The sequence below is a fragment of the Mycosarcoma maydis genome, chromosome 3 (assembly GCF_000328475.2).
Source record: "Mycosarcoma maydis chromosome 3, whole genome shotgun sequence".
NCBI lineage: Eukaryota > Fungi > Basidiomycota > Ustilaginomycetes > Ustilaginales > Mycosarcoma > Mycosarcoma maydis.
Genome location: NC_026480.1, coordinates 146,286 through 173,643, shown reverse-complemented (window position 1 = coordinate 173,643; position 27,358 = coordinate 146,286). Strand labels below are relative to the sequence as shown.

The 27,358-nt window shown below is 56.6% G+C and overlaps 7 protein-coding genes across 7 annotated transcripts in view; 3 read left to right on the top strand and 4 right to left on the bottom strand.

The window, feature by feature from the left end:
- Positions 1 to 719, bottom strand: part of UMAG_15072 (uncharacterized protein) — a gene marked incomplete at both ends in the record, with an annotated part of 2,079 nt that extends 1,360 nt beyond the window's left edge. The window contains one exon of the mRNA XM_011389843.1: positions 27 to 719. Within this exon, the coding sequence (XP_011388145.1) occupies positions 27 to 719 (693 nt within the window). The remainder of the gene's footprint in view (positions 1 to 26) is intronic.
- A 2,013-nt stretch (positions 720 to 2,732) lies between these two features.
- UMAG_11677 (uncharacterized protein) lies at positions 2,733 to 17,077 on the bottom strand (the record flags this gene model as incomplete). Its single annotated transcript, XM_011389770.1, has 2 exons — positions 2,733 to 14,806; positions 16,666 to 17,077. 2 exons carry the CDS (start codon positions 17,075 to 17,077, stop codon positions 2,733 to 2,735), a joined length of 12,486 nt encoding a protein of 4,161 aa, XP_011388072.1.
- A 2,446-nt stretch (positions 17,078 to 19,523) lies between these two features.
- UMAG_11675 (uncharacterized protein) lies at positions 19,524 to 19,883 on the top strand (the record flags this gene model as incomplete). The annotated part of the gene is made up of 1 exon (XM_011389769.1): positions 19,524 to 19,883. The coding sequence occupies one exon, from the start codon at positions 19,524 to 19,526 to the stop codon at positions 19,881 to 19,883; it is 360 nt and encodes a 119-aa protein (XP_011388071.1).
- Positions 19,884 to 20,180: 297 nt separating this feature from the next.
- UMAG_11674 (trans-hexaprenyltranstransferase) lies at positions 20,181 to 21,860 on the bottom strand (the record flags this gene model as incomplete). Its single annotated transcript, XM_011389768.1, has 1 exon — positions 20,181 to 21,860. The coding sequence occupies one exon, from the start codon at positions 21,858 to 21,860 to the stop codon at positions 20,181 to 20,183; it is 1,680 nt and encodes a 559-aa protein (XP_011388070.1).
- A 1,141-nt stretch (positions 21,861 to 23,001) lies between these two features.
- UMAG_11673 (uncharacterized protein) lies at positions 23,002 to 25,018 on the top strand (the record flags this gene model as incomplete). Its single annotated transcript, XM_011389767.1, has 3 exons — positions 23,002 to 23,037; positions 23,118 to 24,272; positions 24,572 to 25,018. 3 exons carry the CDS (start codon positions 23,002 to 23,004, stop codon positions 25,016 to 25,018), a joined length of 1,638 nt encoding a protein of 545 aa, XP_011388069.1.
- Positions 25,019 to 25,116: 98 nt separating this feature from the next.
- Positions 25,117 to 26,307, bottom strand: UMAG_11672 (bifunctional protein farnesyltransferase/protein geranylgeranyltransferase; the record flags this gene model as incomplete). Its single annotated transcript, XM_011389766.1, has 1 exon — positions 25,117 to 26,307. The coding sequence occupies one exon, from the start codon at positions 26,305 to 26,307 to the stop codon at positions 25,117 to 25,119; it is 1,191 nt and encodes a 396-aa protein (XP_011388068.1).
- Positions 26,308 to 26,817: 510 nt separating this feature from the next.
- UMAG_11671 (uncharacterized protein) lies at positions 26,818 to 27,328 on the top strand (the record flags this gene model as incomplete). The annotated part of the gene is made up of 3 exons (XM_011389765.1): positions 26,818 to 27,067; positions 27,143 to 27,190; positions 27,273 to 27,328. 3 exons carry the CDS (start codon positions 26,818 to 26,820, stop codon positions 27,326 to 27,328), a joined length of 354 nt encoding a protein of 117 aa, XP_011388067.1.
- Positions 27,329 to 27,358: the final 30 nt, after the last annotated feature.

Genomic DNA, 27,358 nt, shown 5'->3' with positions numbered 1-27,358 from the left:
GGAGAGCATCACGTCGTTCGAGACGCGACGGGATGGGTTTTGGGCAAGATGACCTCGAATCGCAACAGCGGGTCGAAACGGCGAAGACAGCCAATGTCGAGATCCATGTAGATACCGCCGTAGTGGTGGAGCACAAAGTAGCGGATCGCATCGGCGCGCTGGATCGGGTACGGATAAGCGTCAAAGACGTTGATGAACCAATGGTAGTGCTCGTCGATAAACTTGCGCGAGTCGGCATCCGTCCAGAGCATGTATTCGTAGTCGGGATGCATGGCGGCACACTCGTCGTGGATGGCCTGCCACCTCGGTGGAAGATGGTCGTCCTTCCAAGTTTGATGAATGATGCGTGGGATCTTTTCCTTTGGATTGCTGGGGTCCCACTGCTTGGGCGTGTTGTCGCGCCACGGCTGGGGTCTAGCCACCAGCTCGTTGGCATCAAGCACGGAAGCTGAATGGGAAGCGATGGGGTTCGCGCTGGAATTGTGATAGGTGAGTTTGTTGAGCCATGGAATGCGAGCGTCGCGGCCATCTGGACCATCTGGAGAAGCGCCGGATTGGATCTGCTCCCAGGTGCCCAGTTCTTGGGGCAAAATGTAGGCCGAGGTGTCGATGGAAAAGTAGGCATTGGCGGTGGTGAGGACGACAATGGTACCTGCTAGAAAGAGGCCGAGGAGGACGAGTAGGATATGCGAGGCACGCCTCGATAGTAACGATGCCATCGTGGATCTATGTGTGCGTCAAGCCAAGGTGTGGCCGGAGAAAGCGTGGGAGATAACGAGCAGAGAATCGCGAGAGCTCGATTGGGGGATCTCAAGGAAAAGGCGGTTGGAAAGATGGATCGTTCAACGGTCCAACGACATGAGCGCAAGTGGGTAACAGAAGAGCGGGTCGGACCAATGTGGGACAAGCTGCAATAGAGCTGGATCGACCAAGCCACGTCCGTGGTCGCGCCAAAGAGATGGCCGTAGGTTGCTGTGTGCTGTGCTGGTTTGGCTGAATGCGATGGCAAAGGCTTATGCTTTCCGCATCTAGGCGTGTGAGATGGATGCTTGATGAAAGGGGGATGAATGGAGTCCAGGCTGGGGGTTGGGTCGAATCGGGGTGTAATGCCAAGAGCAAGAGGATCAAGGCAGCGGCAAAGGACAGATGAGACGCAGAAGCGTGATGACAGAGGTGGAGCGTGACAACGAGAAGAAAGGTCGAATCGACCGAGCGAAGCTGGTGATGTATATCAACAGGGACCTGTGGCACCGGCTTGTGTCTGAGTTGCAAGTCACGAGTACAAGTTACACCTTGTGCTAATAATCGTGAATGAAAGAGAGGCCAAGGCAAGGCGCAACACACACACAGTCAACTGTTTCACGCAACTATGCGGCGTGCAGTCACAGAGTTGTGAGTATGGGTGTGCAACTCACGATTCACCGTTCACGATTGTGCGTGCACACACACACACACACACACCCACCCCACCCAAACCAATCGTAATTTCGTGAATCCATCTTGCACTCACGACTCAGGACTCACGACTCACACTTCTCCTTCGTGATACACGACTGTACCATTCACCATTCGTGATTCTTGCTTCATGTTCGTGCTTGGATTCCAGGTCGAAGCACAACACCAAGAAAGAGCACAGCACACCCACACAAGTTCCAGATTCCAAATTCCAAATTCCAGATTCCAATTCCAATTCCAATTCCAATTCCAATTCCAATTCCAATTCCAATTCCAATTTCGAATTTCGAATTTCGAATTTCCAATTTCCAAAATCGAAAATCCAAAATCCAAAATCCAAAATCCAAAATGCAGCGCAACAAGATCAACGGAAAAGAAAACCACCTTATTGGCGATTTCCGACACAGAGCCGAGACCTGTGCCTGAGCCGTAGTTAGATCACAATACCTGACTCGCGCTGCGTCCGCCTGTGAAAGAAAATAGGCCCAAAACGGTATTATTCAATTGAAGTTAGTATTCGAACTTGGAAGAGTCGTGCGTTGTGGCAGCGTTGAAGCTCTTCACGCTTAGCTCTCGATTCTCGGTTTACGCTTCACGATGGTGATGGCTGTGCCAAGAGCAAGTCCGCTCGGCAACGCGCGCACAGTGGCCAAGTTTGAGTTGACTTCACTTATTTTGGGTTGATGGCACCTACGCTCGCGTCATTCGTGATTATTAATATCATCATGCGCCACGTTGAGGCGCCGGTGGAAAGGCGAGCCGAATTGCCAAACGGCCAAAACAAAAAGTAAGTCAAGTGAAACCAAAATCATCAGTCGTGAATGTACGCTCTCACTGCGCGGCACGACGCACATGCGAGCACACAGTCTTGTTTACTAAGTTATTCACGATTGAAGCGAGTTTGGCTTTTTCGCCCAAGTCGTGAGCCGTGAGTGTAGGTCCGATGTCTGCTTCGTCTTCCAAAACCCCACACGTCCATTCACGATTCGTGATTTGTATTACAAGCCAAGTTCAATCTCCACCCTGATCCCACACTAATCTCAGCTACACACGTCACACTTGACATGTCGTCTCCCAGATCGCACGCTTGACCTCCCCCATCAAACGTGGCAATCTCGACATCGCTGATTGAATCTGCTGATCGACTTGCCCATCACGCTCGCTTCACACCGTCCTGTCAAACCCAGATGCTGAATGACCATATCTTATGCGAAAACATTGCAAATGCAAACATGAAACAAAAACCCCCGAAATCAAATCATAACAAAACACCTCGACTATGACAGCGATAGCCTCTCGGCAACCTTGCTAAGCGTCTCTGCCGTCTCCTGATCGCGCTGCTCGCTATTTCGTTCTTGTTGTTGCTGCTGCTGCTGCTGCTGCTGCTGCGAATGTGTACGTGAATGAGGTGCCGCCAAACCGCTGCTCATCATGACCTGCTGCTGAGGCGCTTCACATTCGCGTGATGTCAGCACCAAACTGCCCAGAGGCGACGACGAGTATGGCGTATGATGAGGCGAGCCCGTGATGCTCAGCGCTGCTCCTCCCGTTCCCAGCGGCGGTGTGCTGGCTCGAGCGATACTCGCTCCACCACTCTTCGACTGCAACGGCATCTTGCGTGCCAGCGTCGACTTTCTCGACAGCGCTCGTGACTCGGCTGCCGTGCTCGTCGTACCAGAAGCCGATCCAGACGACATGCCTGAGCCTTCCACCGTTGGCTGAGCCGCAGTCACCGCAGACAACTCGACGTTGACGCTCACCTGCGTCGGTGTGAACCCGAGCTGAGACAGGATCGCGCACACATCCATCTTTTCCAACGGCTTGGCCAACACCGCATCAAACAGCGATCCCGCAGCGTCGATCGGCTCGCCACGGTCAAACGAAGCCAGAGCAACGATCGGTGTCGTCGAGTTGACGTTGCGCGTCGACTTGACCATGCGTGTCACATCCTCTCCTCCAACGATCGGCAGCGTCACATCGATAAACATGACCGCAAACTTGTGATCGCCCATCGCCAGTCGCACCGCTTCAGCACCGTCGCGTACCGCCGTGCATCGGCATCCCAGCTTGACCAGCATCGTCTCGAGCATCCGCAGCGCAATCGGATTGTCCTCGGCGATCAGGCACGCAATTTCGTCCGAGCTGCTAGTCGCACCACCTCCACAAGCATTAGGCGGCGCAAACGCGTTGGTCGGTGAGCTCGACGCGCCCGTGCTCGCTCCCGTGCTCGCTCCTGTGCTCGCTCCCGTCGCTCCACCCACACCAGCATTCATCGTAGAGCGAGACGCCTTCTTCAAAGCTTCCTGTTGTGCTTGTTGCGCCGACTGCTGCCAGTTGGTCGGAAGCGGAGGACGATCGGCAAGACTGGCCGATTTCGTGCGCAGCCGCGAGGGCATCGAGTTGCGCCGTTCTCCACCGGCAGCTTCCACCAGCTGCTGTCGGCGACGGTCAACCATCCCGATGGGCATCGCAGCCGACGGAGAAGCCAACCCTCGCCCGCCGTTGGCTGCTGCGGCGTCGCCATCCGGCGTCGCGACCGACAAACTAGCCATCGACGACAAAGGCACCTCTGATGGCCGACGACGATGCGCCGAGCTGACCAGCTGTGCTGCCGGCGAGGTGGGCGCCGTCGAGCGCGACGGCGTCGATCCCTGCGACGATGCGCTCTGTGCAGGCGACGGAGGTCCACCAAGCGCCAGCGTCTGTGAATGCACTCGTTGTGCTGGCCGGCCTTTGGCCGAAAAGCTGCGATGGCGCGTGTAGATGGCCGACTGCTCCAGCGCCTTGGCCAACGCCGGCATCTGCTCCTCCCTCATCTTGCGAATCACCTCGTCGTTGGCCTGCTTGAGCACAGGTAAGTTCTTGTAGCTGAAATTGCCAAAGTCCTCGTTCTGCGTCAAGCTTTGCGATCCGAATGCCTTTTCCAGCCGCGATCGCATTCGCGACGGTGCAACTCCTGTCTGCACAAACTTGTTGCCTTCGATGGCGCGTGCAAACTCGCGTGTGCTGTGAACCGGTTCGTCGTCAAAGTCTTGATGGCTGGCTCCACGTAGATCAAAGTAGTCAGTCGATTCAGGATCGTTGACCTGCGGCACAAAAGGTCCCGGCTCTGCAGTGACATTGTCCCAGTCAAGCCCTTTGAAGAAGGCGTGATTCTTGATCTCTTCCGGGCCGCCTGAACCTAGACGCCGCTTGGGATCCGTGCACATCAGCCGCTCCATCAGGTCGCGCGCTTCAGGCGACACCTCAACCGAATCCTCCTCCCAATCGATGCGTCGCGACAAAATGTTGTCAAACACCTTTTCAGGCGTCTCGGCATGGAACGGTGGCACGCCGTACAAAAACTCGTACAGTATCACACCCAGTGCCCACCAATCCACCGCAAAGTCATCCATGCCGATGCCGAGGATGCTCTCAGGTGCCAGATAGTCAGGTGTCCCAACAAACCGCTTGGGTACCCCCTGTCCTCCTTCGCCTGATGAGCGCCCCAGATTGTCGCTTAGCAACGGATGACCACCAAACAGGTTGCCTGGGCTGTCGATCCGTGCTGAAGGAAGAGGCTTCGGAACACCTCGATGAGAGTCCGACTCTCCCGAGTCGCTAGCATCGGTGGATGAACTGACGATGCGGCCGCGCTGCGGAGCAGCAAAGAACGACTGGTTACGCATCATCCCGCCAAGACCGGGCGTTGTGGGTGAGAAGGAAGCGGCCGTGTCACCAGCAGTGGTGGCTGCAGGCGTAGACAAGGCTGGATGCCGCGCTTCGGATGCAAACGAAGCCGCCGAGCTCGGCAGCGATTCGCTGTTCGAGTTCCAGCGTGAGGCCTGCGCTGCGAAACTACCAGCGGCGGAAGACGAAGCAGCCGCTGCCACCGCCTGACGTGTCTGACGGCCGAGCAAACCAATCTTGGAGAGACCAAAGTCCGTAAGCTTCAGATGTCCCTTTTGATCGATAAGCAGATTGTCGGGCTTAAGGTCTCGATGGACCACGCCTTTCGAATGCAGATGCTGCAGTCCTATCACCACTTCGGCAATGTACTGACGCGCCCACTCTTCCGACAAGCCTCCGAGCACCTTGCAGAGCGAAGCACAGTCTCCACCTGGAAGGTACTCCATGACAAGGTAAAGGAACTCGGCGCTCTGGAATGTAAAGAAGAGCTTCACCACAAACGGTGACTGGTTCTGCGTCATGAGGATCATGCGCTCCGCCTTGACATTGGTGATCTGGTTCTTGGCAATCATGTCTGACTTTTTCAGCACCTTGATCGCATAGTAGTCGCCCGTCGTACGCTTCTTGGCGAGAAAGACGCTGCCAAAAGCGCCTTTGCTAATGGGCTTGAGAATGTCAAAGTCCTTGATCGACGATGCTGTCGGTCGCGACGAGGGTGCTGCAGGTGGGAGCCTCGGCGAAAGCGGCATGGACCCGACCATGGGACTCTTGTGCGATACGCTAAACTTGCGATGGTGTCGATGCGAGATGCCCAGCGATTCGCCATACAAATGCGGCGAGAGCGGTGGTGTGCCTCCGAAGCCATCGGCGACAGGAGGAAGGTGCGACGATCGACGCGATCGGCTGGCGGAACGTCGCTGCGAAGGACCGACGGCCGAAAGGGAAAGCGGAACGGCGTTGGCAACGGATCGAGGTGCGAGCAGCTCGGTCGACGCACGAGGTGGTGCCAGACTTGCGCTGCCCCGAGGGATGGGAATGGGTGCTAGATGCGACGAGCCGCCCATCCTGTCATCGAGAGCGGGAATATCGTCCTCGTCGGGTGCTGCGATATTCATAGCTGAGAACAATGCGGAAGGAGGAGCTGGCGGATCTCGGTCATCTTGCTCTAGAAGCATTGATCCGGAGAGCAAGCCATCTTCCTCAATATCTCCGGAACCTTGCCCCAGCTGAGCCTGGTCATCGGCGGCGCTGGCCGACAGGGTGGAAGCAAGACGGCTGTGCGCGAGCCTTGGGTGGACCAGAGACTCTGATGTACGGGACACATGATGCGATGACAGACCCAACGACGACGAGGTAGCAATGCCCTCGGCTGACAAGCCTATGGACGAGCTGGATCCTCGCTGCATCGCAATGGCACTTGCGGCGATTGACGGCGTACCTGTTTGTGGAAGATTGCCCTGGCTCGTTGCAACTTGTGCGGAGCCTTCCGACGTTTCTGCGAGCCCCGGGCTTAGCTCTCCTTCTTGCTCATCCTCCAAGTCTGCCTCTTCTTCGCAGCCGGATACGGAATTGGAACGGGAATCGGACACAGATGAGCCACGTGAGCTGCCCGATCCCTCATCGGCTTCCGAGAGAGCGGAAAGCGCAGCCTCGACCCGCTCCTCCCACTCTTGTCGTACAGTCTCGACGTAGACAATCGTGTTGAGCATGCGGTTCACGGCGCTGAGCTTGCTTCGCATGGCACTTTCGACGTCTGCCATCAGCAGGTCCAAGGCAGTGTCGTCCAGCACGGGACATCGCCATTGCTGAACTGCAACCACCTTGTTCTCGGATGTAGGCGAGAGGAGGCGCTGCTTCTCAATAGGCTCATTGGCGTACTCGTCCTTGATTGCCGGCGTCGAAATATCGCACGCCGTTTGCAACACCTCGATGGCGGCGTCGAGGGCGCGCATGTGCTGCTTGCGTACGAATGCTGGTGCGGGTTGACGTTGAGCGATGGAGCGATTGAGGCCTTCGAGTGCCGAAGGCGGCTGGTTCGAGGCTGGAGGCGTGGTGATGGCAACACCACGGTATTCGAGTGGCGGCTCGGCGCTCTGGCCAGTGAAGTTCTCGAGGCGGTTGTGCAAATCTTGGATGGCTCTGCGCAGCTCGCGAAGACTTTCGTTGCATTCGCCGATCTCCATGTCCAGTCGATGAGTCTCGTTGCAAATCTCGCTGTGCTTCTCAAAGAACCAGGCCGGAATGTCGCGTTCGCAAATGCGACACAGCACCGGCTCGACTGAGATCGAGGCTACGTGGGCCAACGTCGCAGCAGGTTCGTCCAGCACTGCTCCGACTGCTCGTCCAGCGCCAGGCAACTGATCTTCACGTTCAGGCGGTCCTGTCGCCTTGAAGACCCACATCGAATGCGAAGGGGTGCCGCTCTGTCGGTCGATCATGAGCATACCCTTGCCCTCCATCTCCTGGTAATAGACGGCATCGCTGACGTCGCCCTGACTGTCTGAGGATGAGGCCGACGAGGCCGATGAGCTGGCAAGCGTCTTTTCCACACGGAGTCGAAAGACAGCTTCAACCGTGTGCGACTGGTTGGCCTCGAGCTGTCTGGAGGCTTCGGCGAAGACGTCTCCATCGCCAGGTGCAAGCAAGTTTTCGATCGGCGTATCGTAAAGCTCGGCAGGATCCGAGCCAAGCACCGTCTTCCAGGCGGGACTGAGGTAGAGCAGACGCTGATCGTCCATGCTGAGCTCCATCAGCACATTGATGCCAGCAGATTGGAAGTTCTGAACCACCTGCTGCGACGCTTGCTCGACGTCGTCATGAGCTGCATCGACATGATGCACCGGTTGCTCCACCTGCGCTTCTTGCGCAGCATCGGAAGCGTCTAGCATGATGGCTCCACTCTCGAAGTCGTCAAGACGTGTGCCGAGCGTGCGTTGTGCAATGGGACGAGCGCGATCGACAATGGTCATGTCTCCGTCTGCATCTGTGTCGCTGCTGTCTTGCTGCTTGTCAGTGGCAGTCTCAGCAGCATCTCTAGAGATCGATGCGCTTCTTCGTACGACTTCGTGAGGCGGTTCCAGTTCTCGCCTCGTCAAACCTGAAGCTGGCGAATTGGTGCCGCCGGTGGAGCCGCGGGTGATGCTGGACACGTCGACAGGTACCACGGACAAGGCGCGTGCTCGAGTGGGACTGCTGGTCATCGAGGGTGGCGCCCAGAGGCCAGATGATTTGCCAGACTCCTGCTCGGCCGCCTCGCTCGGCGCATCGCCGCCCTGTCCGCCCAGAATGAAGCGGATAGGCTCGGCGTCCTGTTCCTCCTCGTCGTTGAAATTCCAAAAACCTTTCTCAGCTTCCCACCACTCCACGACACGGCTGAGTCCGGCTACGGCGAGCAGGATCTGGATGAACCAGCCGCGGCCGGCCCATTCAGGATGCTCATCCCAGAAGCGGCCGATGCTCTGGATGCGGGAGATGAGCTGGGAGCACGAACCAGTGCGCACGATCAGCGAATTGATCGAGACATCCAGCACCTCCATGGCAACCGACACCAGCTCTTCCAATGGCTGCATCCACGGCCGGGGACCCGGTTCTCCCGCGGGCAGCGCACGCGTTCTGCGCGATGGAGACAGGCGAGGAGATCCGGACGAAGCTGAGACGCCCGAGGGCATTATCACGCCAGGCATGGGCGAGTGCGATCGCGACGTGGAGCGCGAGTTGGATCCTGAACGAGCACCCGGACGGCTTAGCGACTGGGCGCGGCTGAGAGGATTGAGATTGGATGGCTTCGAGGGGTTGGCTGAAACAGTGCTGACGGTGCGAGGAGAGGTGGCGGTGGCGGCTGCAAGGTTGACGGGCGGTGGAGCAGGTAGCTTGTACTCGCGTGCCGAGCGCACTGCTGCCGCTTCGCGCGGGCCACCAAGAGTGGGCGAGGTGAACAGCGAGCCCGACGAAGCGCGCACGTGCGATGCTTCTGCCGCGGGAGTGTTGTGAGGCTCTTCGTGTTGTGGGACATGTGTACCAGCACCAGTGATGGCAGCTGCAGCGGCGGCAGCACCAGCAGAGAACGAAGACGAATTGCTGGCGCCGCGAGACATGGAGATAGATCTCGACCGTAGCGCGCCGTGGTTTTCTTCAACGACCTCGGGCTCCGTAGCCTCGTTGGCTGCATCTTCCGATTCGTTAGCAAACACTTCTTCCAGCTCTTCCACGTCGCGATCTTCGCCCCCGATGCTGTGACGGTCCTCCTGTCGGTCGAGCTCGAGCTCGACGTAATTGTTGATAGCACCAACGATGCGACGCAACTCACGATCACAGCCCTCCTTCGAAGCGAGGAGACGGTGACGAATGTGCTGGCGGATGGAATTGATGGTGATGGCCTTGGATGCAGCCTTTGCTCTGGCCACAGCACGTCCCTCATCTTCGGAATCAAGATTGACATTGGGGTGGGCCGCGTCGTCCTGCAAAGGCTTTTGCGAGGTCTGTGGGCTGGATTGCCAAGCTTCCGACAGCTGTATCGAAGATTTGCGAGGCGAAATTGCTGCGTGCTGTGAAGGTTGAGAGGCGAGCGAGTTGCTCACATCCTGTGCGCTGCCGGCGCTGTCTTCGGATCGTGCAGAGACAGGAGGCTTGGTCGGACTCGGCTGCTTCGAGCTCGGGTTGGATTTTCCTTTGCCGATCTTGTCAAACTCCTCGGCGTCAAAGGTACTGAGACCCTTTTCCAGCTGTAGCGATAGTTTGGGCTGGTGACGTCGTTTTCCGCCCTCTCTTGCACTACTACTGCTCGTCGTGAGATGCGTCTCTTGGCTCTGTTGCGACGATGCGGACATGGGTGGCTCCACGCTGGTGGAATCCTCTTGCACTGTTACAAAGCTGGCGTTTGCTGCTGGTGACACAGACGTGCGGTTGCTGCGGTTGCCTGCTTCTTGGCCCTCGATGTGATGCTCTCTGTTGCCCTCTTGCTTGTCTTTGCCGAGATTATGCGCCGACGTGCTTGGACGCAGCGTTCGGATTGACTCGGTTCCGCTCATTGCCGTGTTGCTCGTTTGAGAGCGTACGTGTCGGCCAAAGCCGCTCTGCACCTGCGTGACAAGGGTAGGAGACGGCGTCGAGATGGTGGGATTCACAATCGACGACGAGACCAGGGGCGCAGGACGAGAGCCTTCTCGGCGGTTCTGGCTGAGCGCGGCCGAGCGAGCCGAGATGGCCGAAGGGCTTTGGTACAAGGATGGAGAGAGTGCAGCTGCCGAGCCGGTACGGGAAGAGCCATCGTTGTGTCGTGGAGAAGCTATTGTCGGCGGCTTAGCCCAGCCTTCGCCGGCCGGAGCGGTGAAGCCTGACTTGACGGCGCTCCACCATGCCTCGATCTTTCCACCGAGATGCTTGCGCCGTCCACGTCCCGCAGCGTGCGCCTGTGCTTGCGCCGAGTCGGGTCCTGTTGCACTTGTATAGGGTGCCGAGGGTGTCACACGACTCGTGATGGGCGAGAGCGAGAGGTTCTTGGTCTTGTCGGTGCCGAGCCGCTTGACGGGCGAGGAACCGGCCTTGACAGGGCCCGGAGAGGATGCCAAATTTGAGCCCGTGCCTAATCGACGCCGAGACAGCTCTGCGCTCGCCAGCGAGAAGCTGCGCTGCTGGTTCATGCCTGGTCGGTTCGACGGGCGAGAGGCGGTTTCTGGTCGTCGAGCAAGACCGAGTTGCGCCGACTTTGGCGCACGGGTGGGATGAGAGGAAACGTCATTGTCGCCACTGAGGCTGAGAGCTGCGAGAGAGGCCTCGACCTCTTCTGCGTCGATGGTGTCTTGCTCCTTGTCGGCAGGCTCGGCTGTCTGCAGCCTCTGACGCGAGAGAGGGTCTGACACTGAGCGCTGGCCGTCAGCTGACTGCTTTTGGAGAGCAGAGATGCGTGCATTGTCGACAGCATCGCTGCCGCAGCTGTTGGGAGGAGTGGAAGCTACCGGGTCCGCCGCCCGTTCTGAGTTTGTGGCATCAAGGTCTTCTGTGGCAAAGGCTGTTAGTGCACCAGCAACGTTTTCAGCTTCTACAGTGGCTGCTCCGGCGGCTAGGTGAGCCTCGGCCTCTTCACGCTCGGATTGCAACTTGGCTTCCTTCATCTTGCGGTATTCGTCTAGCCAGTCGACCCACTCGAATTCGGCAAAAGCAGAAGACTCAAGCCTTCGCTGGCCATCCTCTTCCTCATCCAATTGTGACTCGATGCTGTCGTTCGAGTCGACTGCGGATGCTCGACGTGTTGGCACGGGCGCGCCCAGTATGCTGGAGTCTCGCTGTAGGCCGATCGTCGTGCCTCTGCGAGCGAGGATCGTCTGTCCGGAAGTCGACGCGGTTTCAGGCAAATTGTGCTCGACTCGATCGCGCGAAGACCATGGCGTATCCGAGGCAGCGGAGTGGTTGCGACGGCCAAGGTGCTGTGGCGCCAAACGCGACGGATTCTGCGCTCGCCATTTTTGCATCTTGGCATTGCGACTCTGAACAATGATGCGAGCGTACTCGTCAGTACCGTCCAATGGCTGTTGAGCAACTGCTGGTGAGATGCTACTGGGAGTGAAGAGCGCCGCATCACTGGGTCGATGGACGCGTCGAGAGGGTGGTGGGATGGCGAGTAGATTGCTCGAGCCGATCGAGCTGGAGAGATTGTCGTGTGTCATCCTCCTTTGACTCGGTGGTGCGGCAGGGGGCGCAAGAGACGGCTTTAGGGAGGCATCCTGCGTCGACGCTATCCAGGGTGCGAGCTTGTCTTTGGTCTTGTCATGTTGCTCGTGGGCACCATCAGTTGAATCTTGCAAGCTATCAAACAGCTCCTGCGCGCCCCATGACATGCGCTGCGACATGGAATGGGTGGTAGAGAGCTTGGGACGTCGCTCGACGGTGGGACTGGTCCGGGCCGAAGACGAGCCGAGAGCGAGAAGAGGCGAATAGGCGTTGGTACTCGCCGGTAGACCAGCGTGGCGCGGTGCGCTGATTGGCACATCCAGAAGGTCTGACCGAGGCGGCACAAGAGTGGGTGAGCGTGAGCCGAGGATAGCCGAGGTTGGCAGACTGGCGGGTGGACCGTAATTGCGACCAATCGGGATCGAGACCGAGAGGGGCTGACCTCTGCTGTCGTGACCAGGCATGTCGATGTTGTCGGTTTTGAGACGGTCCATGGCTGGCGAGGTGCGTCCGGAAATAGCCGAGTCTTGTGCGCCAGACGAGTACTCGTATGCCAGAGGTGAGTTGCTGCGGGTGGCGTTGGGTGTCTGCGGCACGATGAGGCGGGCGTTGTGCGTCGAAGAGGGAGCGGCGTCCGAGGTGAGTCCAAGACCTAGACCGTGACCTTGGCTGGACAGTGGGCTGTGTTGCTGAGTGTTGGTGCTTGAGGCTGTCCATTTGCCGAGCGGCGATTCGATGGTCGCAGTGGAGGCGCTCTTGGGCATGGTACGAGGCGAGGGCGAAGGCGGCACAAAGAGATCGCCGGCCAGGCGCACTGCGGTAGGTACGCGTTGCAAGCGGATTGCATCGGCGAGACCAGCGGACACGACGCTTTTTGCGGACGGACTGGGTCCTGTCGAGCTGGATGGAGTGTCGTGGGGGGTTGCGTGAGCGGAGACGGAGGCGCCGGTGGAAGGAGCAACACCGAGCGTTTGGCTGCGTACTCGCGATCGATGGTGACTAGGAGAAGGAGTGGAAGCGGCGGGCTCAGTTCGAGGTATGTCATCGTCCTCGATGACTTGCGAGTTGCGCCTGCGGTGGGAGGATGCGCGGGCGCTAAGCGAAGAGCCGACGCCGGAGCTCGAAAGCGAGGAAGGAGCGCCAGCTTGGGTGCCGGATGAGCTGACGCTGCTAGAACGATGCGAGCCGGAAGTGGGTGGGATAGGAACAGGCAGTGGGATGCTTGGACTGCCAGACTCGATGGCGGCGACCAAGTTGGGATCAACGCCATCTGGACCTCCGACGGGCGAGATGGCACCTTCGCCGAGCAGAACGCCGCCGAGAGAGCGGGCGCGTCGATGAACGCTCGAGCTAAGCGACGAGGAGGTCATGCGCCTGCGGCGCGCGGAATGAGGGATGGCGCTTCCTCCGCCTGTGGTGGTGGGTGTGTTGCTAGCCGAGCCAGTAAAGCTGGAAGGAGCAAAGACGCCCGAGTTGCTACGAGCGCCACGCGCGTCCCAAGTGATGGTAGGTGAAGCCGAGTGGAAGGAACTGGAGGTGGGCAGAGCGGATGAGGAGGAAGCGGAGGAGAGGGGAGATGGATTGGATGGCATGCCGAGGCCGAGCGAAGCGTCTTCCTTGCGCTTGCCCATGGCGATGGTAGACACGGGACGATCAAGAGGGTCAAGAGCAGGAGAGGTTGTAGCCCCCCCTCCGATGCGACGAGGGATGGCGGGTGGACCCATGGAGCCGGTGGAGCTGGTGACGGAAGATTTGCGCGTCAAACTGGAGCCAGTGATAGCGATGTCGTCCGAGATGGTGGAGGAAGCGTCATCGTCGATTGGAGTGGTGGCCTGGAAGGAGGAATGACGGGAAGATGTTCGATTCAGCCGGGAAGCACCAGCGACAGCTCTGTGAAGGGGGTTGGAAGTGGATCGCTCGCGGTCGATGCGCAGAGAAGTGCGTGCGAGAGGAGAAGCGCCAGCCAGGTCGGCCGCCGAGAGAGCGCTGATCGGAGTGTCTTTATGCGCGGATGGGCGGTGTTCATAGCTGATGCGGTTGGAAGCGTTATCTAGCGTGTCGGATGCGGGCTGGGTGGTGCGACAAGAGGATGATTGGGGCGACGTGGACGAGAGAGATTTGGTATGAGAGCCTTGCGATGACAATGTCGAGCCATGCGTTTGGCTGATTGCCACTAAGGGGTCCGAGTTGGAACGATTGGGCGCGTCGGCGTGAGGCCAAGCAAGCGAGGATGCAAGCGGTGGGGCGTCTTCGTTGAGCGTTTCGTCGTCGTTGGCATCGTCGTCGTTGGGCAGGATAGAGGCAAAGGCGAGCGGACTGGAAAAGGAAGGAGCGGTGTCGAACGACATTCTCTTGGAGGAGGTACGGACGAGCGCTTTGAGCGTGGCGGAGGGCGGACTGAGAGAGAAGCCGGGGGGTGGCGCAGGAGTGCTCAAGGACGAAGCTGGTGGAGGTGAGATGGTGGCATGGGCGGCGGCGGCGGCGGCGGCAGGAGAAGAGGCGGATCGCGAGAAGTTCTGAGGTTGAGAGGGTGGAGGATGGGTGGGGGACAAGCTGGAGGCCGATGCAGATGAGAAGCGGGCGATGGACGACGGAGGGGAGGACAATGATGGGGGTGATGGTGTGGTAGCGTTGACGGAGACAGGCGCGATAGATGATGAAGCGAGGCGCGAATGCTTCAAGGAACGCGTGGGGGAAGGCGGTTGATCTGAGCGTGGATGCTTGCCCGCGGTTGAGAGCGTGGAGAAGGAAGGCGACAAAGGTAGAGGCTCGATGATGCTATGTAAGCTGTTGCTGCGCTCAGAGCTGGATTGAGCGGCTACACTCAGCAAAGAGGAAGCCGACTGACTGAGGTTGGAGGGAGAAGGTGAAGACTTTGGATCGCAGGCGTCGTCGTCACCGAGGAAAGACGACGAGGTTGGGGCGCCTCTTCGACTGTAGTCGCTGCTGTCGGCACTGAGCCTGTTGGCGTTGCGGTTCGCTGGACTGAACGGATCGGTGAACTGTGTCGCTGAAACTGTTGGAGGTTACGAGAGAAGAGTTGATCGCGATCGTATGAGTACGGTTCGGGGTCGAGGCGCAGTGTAGTCGAGTGGATTGCAGTGCGGTGGAGTGCGGTGACCAGAGAAGCGTTGCGAGGGTGCGTTGACAGGGTCGCCAATTCGTAAATTCACGATTCGTGATTCAGGATGGATGTGTGGGAAAGTTTGAAAAGGCGAATCGTGAATTTGTGCAAGCGAGGTGGGTTGACAACCGGAAGGGCGTAGCGTGTAGCAAGCACCAAGCCATACAGTTCAGTTCAGTACAACAGTACAATACCGAACAGGACAGTACAGCACAGTGCGTTGTAACAGCCCAAACGTAAAAAATGCCGAGCCAAAACCAAAACGTCGTGACAGTAGCAGTGACGAGTGGTAAGTGGTAGAGCGGGTGCAGTGCCAAAGTCGAGTTGGAATAGGCCGACGAGGCACGGGATGGACAAGAGCAGCCACGCGCGTCAGTCCGAAAAGTCGGCAAAAACGTTGAAACAAGAATTCCGAGGTGATGCCGCCCATCATGGTTACGCACGCAGCAGTGCGAGCCACAGCCACAGCCGCAGCGACAGCCAGAGCCAGAGCCAGATCGACATTCACGTTGCAAGATGAGATGCGAGAGACGTGTGTAGTGTCGGCGTAGTCAATGGCACGCGCATGGTCGAGATTGACCCGGCGTTGGTCCGTGTAGCGGCATCGTTCATAATTCGTCATGGTTGTCGCCGGCGGTCACCATCGAGAAAAACGAGTGAGTGAGACGGCGTGAATGAGAATGTCGGAAGTGCGACACGAGACAAAGGCCGGCAAAGCGAGCGCAGTGGCGCAACAGCGAGTTTCACCAAGCAGAGCATAGAGCATACCATACACGCATGACCGGCGTCGAGCCATGATCGCAGCACGCGGAACGATCAACAAAATCGTGAACCGCGCCATGCCAGCCAAAGTGATTTGGCGGAGTTGCCAATCCAAGCCCCGATTCAGGGACCGAAAGCGGACCATCGCCAATTACACGGGTCAACATAGCCGTGCGAGTCAAGCGATGCATGTGCCCAAGTGGCGAGGGCACCGCGAGTTGCACCACGCACACGAACCAACCCATTCACGATTTGGCAGAAGACAGCGTCAGGGGTTCACGGTTGCAGCAAACCAAGAGATATTGTCAGGGTCCAACGATCAACCGCCAACCCCGCGACGTAGCAAGCCGTCGAACAATCGTCGGTCGTCGGTCGTCGGTCGTCGTCGTCGGGCGAGGCGGCGCCATACGAATGCGATTGTCGTCGAGTCAACGTCACAAGCCAAAACCCCCGCCAATTGCAAACGCAAAAGTCAATGCATCAAAGCGCAGACCGCCATGCGAGCGTCGAACCAGCCGACCGTGCAAATTGAAAAACGTGACGGTGGTCGAGTCGAAAGTGGGTTGACAGCCACGTCGGAACCACCACGAAATCAGAACCAGAACCAGCGGCAGAAGCGAAACATTTAGAAAAGACAACGAGCGAGAGCAACATCGTGTCGTCGCAGCGATCGTTGACATGGCCAAGCCAAAGGTCAGAGAGAGAGAGCGAGAGAGAGAGACAGAAAGAAAGAAAGAAAGAAAGAAAGAAAGAAAGAAAGAAAGAAAGAAAGAGGAAAGAACAATCAAACTCGGTCAGTGATCTGTGACTTTACAAAGGTTCGGCGTACCGTGGCGCAGGCACCCAACCAAGCGCAGCAATCTGTGAATTGCACCCTCTTTTGCTTTCCATGTCGCAGCAGCCTGTGGTGAGTGCCTAGAGCTAGACTCGCTTCCTGCTCTCATCTTGGCGGGCGTGGCAATCACGAAAGATGGTCGCGTTGGACTTACCAAAAGTGTCGACGCTTAGTTGGCTTTGAGCTCCTCCTTTGCTACCAGAAGTTGATGCAGACCGAGGCGCTGGTGGCACGCTCGATAGGTTGGCGTCCTCTTCCTGTACATCAAACAGCTCGCGGCTGCCACGCTCTGCCACCGATCCTCGATTCGATGTGCTACCAAGCGACGAAACGCGCGCATGCGCATGTGCATGCACATTACTGGCTCGGCGACTACCGCCACCGCTCCCAATCGAAGCTCCGTCTATGCTCCCATCGTCGTCGAGATCAAAGATGCCCGCCGTACTCGAAAGACGCGATGTTCTACGAGCATCTGTCGACGATGCCTGCGAGCTGGCTGACAGGGAAGCATTGCGACTGCCTTGGTTGCTTTCACCATCGCCAGCGGCCGAGCTGAAGGAAGACATGATGCTCGCAACTTTGCGCTGGTGATGCTGGTATGAGCAGACGCTGCTGCTGTCCACCAGCTACTGCAGCCCTCTAGGCGTACGCTGCTGAGCTGGGGAGCCCCCGTAAGCGCGGTTTACAACTGCAGCATCCAAGATGGGCGTCGAACCAAGCTGCACTGGTGTTGAAAGCAATCCTTGTCGCTCGCTCGCACTTTCCACCACGGCAGATCAAGAACGAAAGGGACAAAGACGGGCGAGTTGCTACTGATGCCGTTCTCGTAGCGCAATGGTGAATGCGGTTCGCGTGGTGCCAAGCAAGATGGACACGCCCAGCTGCGAGAATCCGTGCTACTGGCTAGGGAAAAGTTGCAACGGCCAAAAAAAAAGAAAGTCGATAACAAAGGATCGACGAGATAGGATGCGAGCGAGGTGGACCAGACAGAGGAAGAACGATGAGGTGAAGGGTAAGCCGGCACGACCTTGTCGACGACAAAGACAAGACGAAACCCGACGGAAGGCAGATGGCGACCGAGAGACCAACGTGTACAGGGTAACGTGCAATTTCTGCCAGGGCGATCCGCGAGCGGTACCGTGGAAAGAGAGAGTCAGATGCCGTTCAACCAGCATCAATCGTGAAGCACGACGATTCACCGAATCAGGATTCGTGATTGCCGGCTTCTTGATGCTTTGCTGCTTGGCTGGACATGCATGCGCTTTCGGGTCTGCATAAATCAGGCTCAAAGAAACAAGACCCAAAGTCCTGAGTGCCAAAGCCGCTCTTTGCTTCGCCCATTTACGGCAACGAAAGATTCACAGATTCAGAGATTCGTGATTCGTGATTCGTGATTCGTGATTCACGATTGAATTCTGGTCGAAATCCACGTTATTAACACGCAACGTTAGCCGAGAGCAGTCACCAAAGTCACAGAGTCCGAAGTGGGTTGGATGCATTCACGATTTTTTAGCGTTGCTGCAGCTTGCACATCACTCTGACTGTTCACCATGCCTCCGCCAGAAACAGCCAAGCACAGTCCGCAACAGTCGTGAGTTTCTGCTCAGACTTGAACCTGATCACCGACGCCAACTTGGGAGAACGCAGGGTCACCCACCTTCATCTGCTCTGCAGACCGAACCGTTCCACAGGACACAGGATCCTCTTCAACTCGGACGAAATGGATCACGCTTGCATTCGTGGCTCCCATGCACGAATATCACTGGCGAATGGGGTTTGAAACTCAGCCATGCGGACCCTTGATTGTCCTCTCTCGGGCTCCAAGCCTGGCTTGCTTTGCCTTGCTTTGCCTTGCTTTGCCTTGCTTTGCTTTGCTTTGCTCGGCTTCGGCTATGCTTCTCTTCGACTCAACCTAAATTCATGCAGTCCACCAACCACTTTTCTGCCGCTCGCCCTCATCACTTGGCTCGGGCCTCTCTTTCTTGTTCGGCTGCCTCCTCGCGTCTGCTTGCCACAGCCAACGAGTCGCTTGACCGTCCTTTCTTTGATAGCACGACGTGACAACGTTTGTCAATCTCGCGCCAAGCTTCGCTGGCTCTGTGGACACAAAGTTAGCAATGTGGGGTAAAGAGCCGAGCGGGAGCCATTCACATTCGTCGTTGTTCACACCCGTGGTCTTCTTGCCAATGGCCATCACCACGAATTTGGCACACTGGCTCTTTTTGACCGACAAGGTTGGATGCCAGAAGCGTTGCATCTGGCGTAGTTGGCGGCTTACTTCCCATGCAGCAGAGCAGCATTCGTGATTCACACTGTACCACGCGCTCTTACCTGGCGTCGAGCTAGCAAAACTCACAACCTCGAGGCTGCGTACTCCTTGCCCCTCACTGTGACGAGAATTGGCTTGCGGGAGGCTAATGAGAAAGCACAATGCTGTGCCACAGAGCTCAAGGTGAGGCGCTGCTGTTTTTTGACCCTCCTTGGCGAGCTCAAACAGTCTATGAGTGTGCTGAAACACCCACGACGGCTGGCATGCGCTCTTGCCGCAAGCTCCCTGCAGCCGGCATTCACGATTCACGATTCACGATTCGTGATTCGTGATTGGTGATTGGAACCAGCATGTGTGATGCGTGATGTGGACGCGAGCCGCACATGCGCAAATATAGTTCTCGGTCTAACAGCTCTTCGAATTTCGCCTGTCACCGTGCACACGTCAAAGTCACAGACACTCACGACTCACGGTGACTGAGAGGCACGAGTCACAGAGTGTCCCCGCAGAGTCACGAATCGACGTGGGGTTTCGTTTGCATCTTCCAAGCTTGCCATCCGTGATGGTTGAGCCTCCACCGAGACCGGTTTCAGTAATCTGAGCAGCTGGTAGCCGCACACGCACGATTGTCATTGGCGAACGACCATCTGTATCCATGCCATCGAATGAGCTTCAAGCAGACGGTCCATACACAAACATCGCCGTCTCTATTCTCAACGTTTGGCTTGACTCTCTCTCTCACCATGGTGCGTCAAGAAGTGCTGTTACTCGACATTGCATCGGATCCATCGCTGATCAAGCAGTACATCGACTACCATGCCCCCGGCAACGTACCGAAAGCCATCGTTGACTCGATCCGCTATCCTGGATCTGGCGTACTCAACATGCGAATCTTTCAGTTTGCCGACCGCTTGGTTATGATCATGGACGTTCAAGATGACTTTTGCTTGGAAAAAAAGGCAGCCAGCGATCGAGGCAATCCGGAAGTGGAGAAATGGGAAACGCTGATGCAAAACTTTCAGAAAGAGATCCAGGATCCACAGGGTATCCAGAACGCAAAATGGAAGCGGGCCGAACTGTGCTTTGATCTTAGTCAACACTAAGTGGTTGGCCAGCGCAGCGCAGACGAGAGGTGACAGGTGTCATTCGTGATTGGAACGGTAGGATACGACGGCTGATCACGGCTCACAGAGCCATGCGCCCAAGGCTTCAAACTGCAAAAACGGATTCAAGACAACACGAAAATCGTAAGGACGAACCGTCTATAGAAGGACGACGACGAGGACGACGACGAGGCAAGGGGGAGACAAACAGCAGTACGGCACTACAGTACACATGAGCCAATGGTAAAACCAACCTCAGAGTCTGGTCGCTTTTCCAATGCAACGGTCTATGCATGCTCACTTGACGCGCTTGATCACCTGCTCGTTGAGCTTGATCAACGCCTGCTTGGCGTCTGAGTCAGGGAGTACATCTAAATGGCTTGTCGCCCTTCTAGCATGTTCCTTGGCCAGCGCTGCAGTCCTCTGTAGTCCCTGACTTTTGTCCACGAGCCGCAACATGTTTTCCACGTCAGCTTGCGCTTCGAATCTTCTAGCGACCATTTCGTGAATGCGCTCTCCGGGCAACTCCTGCCAAGCGTAGAGCACGGGGGCGGTTGCCAAGCCGAGTCTCAAATCAGCGCCTCCAGACGGTTTGCCAAACGCAGCTGAAGTGGATTGAAAGTCGAGCAGGTCGTCGACGAGTTGAAAGGCGATGCCTAGATTTCGACCATAGCCGTAAGCTGCGTCTCTGACTGCACGCATGTGCTCAGCTACCGAGGGCGCAAGCTTGGCTTTGTGAACTGCGTCCGCTCCGCAGCCAGCGAGAATGACGGAAGCACGTGTAGACTTGGCGATCAGAGCTGCCGTCTTGAGGTACGTCTTTTGGAGGTAGAGCGAAAAATGAGCTGGAGTGGGCTGGTTGTGCGTCGATAGAGCGTCGTCGATCGCCTTTTTGGCTTGCAAGTCGGACAGACCCATGGTATGAGCTAGAAGACCCTCTGATCCCCAAACGTCGGCATGTGTAGGCGTTGAAGAAGCACTTGCATTGCTCGACTCGGCGGCTGCAGCCTGCGATTTGAGCTGCATCACTTCACCCTCTACCAGATTGGCAATCACTGTGGCGAGTAGTTCGACCACTTCGGCATCGCGAAGACGCGCGAGCGCAACCGATGCACGCCCCAACAAAAAGTCGCCTCCCAAGATGCTCAGTTTGTTGCCAAACGCTGAAGGAGCCGAAGGAGCCCCACGTCGCAGCGGCGATGCATCGATCACGTCGTCGTGTAGCAGCGATGCAACGTGGATCATCTCGGTGATCTCGGCGAGTCTACGCTGCGTGGGCAGAATGGTGCCCGTTGCAGAAGCAAGCGCTGCTGCTGCCGATCCATCCACTGTCGATGTAGGAAGAGCTCCTTCGATGCTCTCCATGTGTGGATTGAAATCGTTGAGTACGTTGCTGGGAGACAGAGGTTCGTTGATTCCCATATCGCGTTCGATCGATTTGCCTGTGTCGCTGCGCTGCACTGAATTCTGCGCTTGCGCAAGCAATTCAGGGTACAGAGGCGAGAGACCGTTGACAGCCTTGCTCATGAGTAGCACGATGAGCGGACGAACATGTTTCCCCTCAGCCTGGAAGTAGTACTTTGCTATCGTGTCCAGACTTGGATGACCAGAGCCGAGCAGAGATGAGACGTTGGAGCGCAGAGAAGAGAGTTCGGATGATACGAGCGAAAGTGGGTCTTGAATGATCGGTGTCGGTTTCGATTTCGATTTCGGTTTCGGTGGTGCGGTCGAGGTGGATGAGACGGAAGCACTATCTGATGCACCGAAAAACGCAGCTGTCGACGAGGACAAAGACGGAGATTGAGCGAGTTGGTCCTGTACAAGGTTTTTCGCCTGGTCTATCGCCGAAGCCCAGCCCGATTGGGCACGCACGCTGGCTGGTGGTGGTGCTGCGGCCAACACTCGGAGAGTCACCGAAGAGCGTGGTCGTGAGCGCGTCACGCTTGCCAGCGCGGACCTGGGCAAGCTGGATGGCATCGCAATCACAATGGCTGTGTAGAACAAGAGGTCTTGATGAAAGCGGGCCGTCCAAAGCGTTTGCGTCTGTGCGTTCGAATCGTCTAAACGAGGGCGGCGCGGTGAGTTCGACAAGGCGCAGCACGAAGCGAAACGGCTCAAAGGCAGCAGATGGGGCGTGGCTCCTTGTACTGCAACGTCGGTGTAGATAGTCACGAGTGACGAGATGTAAGCTTGGCTGGCTAGGATGTGGAGAGGTCCACAATCGACGATGCTTCCGTCACAAGTCTGAGAAGAAATCGCCAAGTACAGTCGCGAAATCGTGAATCGTAAAATCGTGAATCGCGAGCGAACAACTTTGTTTCTGGATTCGATTCGTGGTTCGTGATTGTCGTCGTCGCTGGCTATACTTCGGGACTATTTTGACGTTTTCGTCATGTCGCCGTCTGCTGCCTCTGAGTTAGAAGAGAATCATGAATCGTGACTCTTTTTTTTCCGGATAGGGTTCCGATCGTGACTCGTGAAATCGTTTCCCGCAGGCTCGTTTGTCATTCATTTCACCATCCCACGATTCACGTATCACGTTTCGTGATTCGTTCCTTTTGTGGTTTTCGTCGGAACCAAACGGTCGCCCGAAGATTTCGTGTATCGTATTCACGATTCGTGATTTAGTCAGCCGAAATAAGAATTTTTCTCTTGTGGCATTGATACGAGCTGAAGGTCTAACACATTGAGAAACGCAATGTGCAGCCACGAGCTACAGGCACAAAGCACGAGGCATGAGGCTTGAGCGAGCACACTGAAAGAAAAGAAAAGAAAAGAAAGATAAAAAAGAAAGAAAAAATCGTGAATAATATAAAACCAGCCACGCACGAGTCTGTGGATCGTGAGTGTGAGTGGAAATAAAAGGACCAAAGCGTGAAGCGGGAAGACGTGAGAGGAGTCTTGAGTTGAGGGCGATGAGAGATTCGTAATTCACGATCCGTGGACTCGTGACTCTCGTCTTTGGAATCACGATTTTGCTTTTACTTGCTACTAATTGGCATCGGATCATCAACCCGTCACGATTCGTAATTCCTTTCCGCATCGTCTTGCTAACTTGTTCATCGTTTTCTCCACCACTTTACGCTGGCTTAGGAAACCTTCTCCTCTATATCACGAGATGAGAGTTTCCGCCGTCTCCACGTTTGCAAACACCGTAAGTCTGGCTGTCGGGCAACTACTCGGTACGTTGCTTGCTCTGACATTTGTTTTCCATCTGCTTTTGCCGCTCTGCAGTCCCGTACACTTTCACAAAGGAGGCTCGTCCGTGTTCAACTCAAGACAGAAGTTCCAGGCATAGGTAGCGCTGGTAGCGTCGTTCTCGTCCAACCTGGTCGTATGCGCAACGAGCTGCTGCCTACGCACAAAGCTGTGTACCAACCTCTACCGACCCCTTTCCAGCTCTCGCACGAAAAGGCCAACGCCTCGCTCGCCGAATCGCAGCTCGAATCGGCACAAGCTGCACTCGATCTTCAGCAAGCGAGGGACGCTCTTTCCAAGGAACTGGGCCCACTCCAGCTGCTCAGTCTGCGAAGAAAGTTGGAGGCAACACCTCCTGTCGTCTTTTCGAGGCAGACCACGACCAAGTTCAAACCCTCAGCGTCAGCAAACGGTGAGCCGCATCTGCCCAAGCCCGCACTCGGTATCCAGGGAAGCATCTCGACGACCGACATTGTCAGCTTTTTGAGGGAGCACGGCGCTTTCGATCTCGAGACCGACTACAGCGAAGGCGGTAAACCGGTGCATCTCAACAGGCTTACGCTCGCACAGATCAACACGGCTTGCGAATTCTCGCTCGTCTCGGAAAGCTCAAGCTCACAGCACGGGAGCGAATCGATCGATAAACTCGGTCGTATCAAAAAGACAGGTCGATACGCGCTTGTTGCTCACATCTTGCCATCCAACATCCGCGCTCGCATTCCGGTCATCGTTCGACCCAACCTCGCTTCCACTTCCTCGGTCACGTCCGCATCAACCCCCGCTTCCGCTTCCACTTCCACTTCCGCTTCCGTCTCGTCCATGTCTGGCCAAACACGAGGTTACGCTACATCATCCAAGCCGACGAGCATGGAAAGCGCGATGCGCACCAAACTCGAAGCCGAATTCGGCCCACAGGTCCAAGTGCACATCCGGAACGATTCCAGCAAACATGCTCACCACGCTGCCATGGCTGCTCAGGGCGGTGGAAACGGCGAGACGCACTTCTACGTGCATGTGGTTTCGGACAAGTTTCAAGGTATGACACAGATCAAGCGTCATCGTGCCGTCAATGCGCTCTTGCAGTCCGAGTTTGACCGCGGTCTGCATGCGTTGAGTCTTCGCACCAAGACGTGGGCGGAAGAAGCCAAGCTCAAGCCGGAGCTTGACGCGGCGTCAAACCAAGAAAGTACTGTGAGCATCTAGTGGCGTCTACAGCCAGCGCCAGCCGTGACCGAATCTGCGCCACCAGCCTTCTGACCATGCGATCAGCCGATGCACGCTAGTAGCATCCAAACAAGGCGCCTCGGAGAGGCCGCAGAGCGCGAGGCGTAGCTTGATGTATTCTACACGCACTCTTGAGAAATCTAGCTTTGCAGCATACATATCTACAGCGCATGCGCGCGTGGCGATCAGTAAATACAATCGGAGCGATTCTGACACGACATCTTACTTTTCATGTTTGTCGTTCAACAATGTTGGCTTCTTGACAGGTGGAGGATCCGACGAGGTGTGCGCAAACGCCCAGTGCGACGTCGGCGCGCGAATCGTCTCTGTGGACAGCTCCGCAATCGCAGCTCTATCCAACGTCGCCATTGGCGCATGCGCCTGCTTCCACGACGACGCAAGCCACCGACGATATCCTTTCCGCCTTTTACACACGTCCTCCAACCACGCCGACCATCGCGCCGAATGCGCGCTCCGTCACTCGGCACCAACGCGAAAAGTTCTTTCGCCGAGTTACCAGGGACGAAGCGGTCGAACCGTCGGCTCAACAGAACCGGCTCAATGTGCTGGGTGGCATCCTTGCTACCGCTTGTGCGGCCTACATGGTGCTCGTCGCAGACTTTGGTCAACCCGAGGGCAGCACCAACTGCTTCACCGATCTGAGAAAGTGGGTGTGGGGCGAGCAGGGACCACCCCAACTGAACGTCTTTTGAATTGTTTGCATTTCACTTGGATCACATCCTGCTTGGCAATCACGAATCGCACGATATCAAGATCAACGTGATCATGAAGACTTGGCACAGGTGCAAAGCTAGCGTTGCTGCAGAGTCCGACGCAAACTCTTGAGCCGATACGCCCAGAACCTCGTTCGAACTGAATCCGCGACGCACAGCCTCTGCACCAGCAATTCAGCCTGTTGCAACAAGCGCTCGTTCTGTGTCTGGTCTGCGTGTTCTGTCTGTTCTACCAGACAGTCAAACCACCACTCCAAAGCGCCCACGCAGGCCCTACCCATTGCGTCGACACTCGCATCGCGTTTCGCCTCTTGCTCACTCGAAACCAACGTTTTGACCCAACCCAGACTGTGGCACATGGAAGACCTCAATGCCTGCGGAAACGCGGTATGCAGTGCACGCAGATACGACCACGCCGACGCGTTGTTGGGAACGCTGCACAGCCATGTGCGCACATATGCCTTTTCGAACTTGATCGTCTTTTCGATAGACTCGATGTCCAGATGGTCGATGCTTGTCATGCTCCTGTTACCCGTCAGACCGTACCGGCTGAAATGCACAAACCAGCGATGGTTCCATGCCGAATTATTCCTCACATCCTCTCGCAGCAATTCGTCTACGTACTGTGCCTCTCGATCCCAAAGCTGCTTGAACTCTCCCGCGCCTTTACTTGCCACATTGCTCGAACTCGCCAAAGTGAGACCGCCAAAATGCGCCAGGATCCACTGCCGATATCCCCACGTATGGTAGTTCTTGGCATCGCGTTGCAGGTTTTCCTGCACAAACCTAAGTTCGCCATCCGGATCGCCTAGCGCCGCAACCACCAATCGTCGATGCTGCCACACCTGGTATGACTTCATGTTACTATGTGCCAGATCGTCCAACCACGCGAGTTCGGCACGCAGGATATCGGAGCGTTGGGCCTCGAATTGCGACGAATGCAGGAGGATCTGTGCTCGATACTGCCAAACGCTGAAATGTGATGCGTTGAGCTTGATCAGGTGGGTGGTTAGAGCGAGAGCACGCGCTGAGAGCTCGAGCCCCGCAAGCGGAGAGGCGAGCGTGGATTCATGATTCGACGAGGTGAGTGTGCGATAGAGCGACATGGCGGACGAGTAGTCTGGAGCGTACAGGATCGGACACATGGGGGAGGACGATTCGAGTTGTGGTGTCGGCGTTACGTCTGACCATACGGGCGATGCGGCGTCGAATGGCAGGTACGACGAGCACAAGTCGTCCAGGATCGTCCGAGTTGCTGTGGCTGTCATTGTTGCAATGCGCGTAGTGTGTGGGATGGGTGGTGGTGCGGACGGTGCGCTTCCAGACGAAAAGCCGAGCTTTTATTGCTCCTCCGGTTTGCTGCAAGGATAGCGTGCGCTGCAGTCGTCGTCCCTTTATGTATCCACTTTAACACCGTGCGAATGCCAACGCCCAATCGTGAATGTCGGTGATGATGATCAAAGAGAACAAAGGGGACGAGCCAAGGGCGGCCTGGTATAGTACAAAGGGAACCACAAAACCAACCCATTCTACGCACCGTTGCACTGTGCACTGTGCACTGTGCACTATGTATGCACTCACAGGATCTTCCTTTTCCTCTTTTTAAAGATTAATCACGAACAAGATAACTAACGTTAAGTTATTTAATAATAAACGCCTCCACGCTCGTGTAATTTCTCAAAAGTGACACATGTGACAGAGTCGCGCTTCTGGTCGAGATCAACACCAACACCATCACCACCACGCACAACACGCTCAATACGCACAACAGCGTTGTCATGTCGGCAGCCATCGCACAATCGTCGCTCGGCGGCGCGTCTGGCGCGTCGTCATCCGCGGCCACCAGTGCATCGTCGCATGCCGACAACACGGCTCCCACTTTGACGCCGACATCGGCACCGACAGGGGCCAAGGAACTGCAAGCTCCGGACATCTCATCTCCGCACCAACTGATTGATTGGGTGGATACGGTGATGTCGCAGCTCGAGAGCAGGTTTGATGATATGAATGCACAGGTAACTGCAAGGAGTGAGTTGTGCCAAGCAAATTGGTATCGTACCAACACAGTGTGGTGCACTGACACCGAACTTGTCCTTCTCACAGTGAACGAGATGAGCAGCCGCATCGATGCGTTGGAGACGTCGATACAGGGTACGTGCACAACCGCTGGAGCGTATTGCGAGACTAGAAATACTGACTGTTGGTGAGCCATGCTTCTACACGCTGCGCTCAGACCTGATCCATGGAACACTGGCACCTGTCTCATCCAACGCGTCCGACACTCCGTAAGCGTTTCCTTTCATACCACGTGCACCGCAA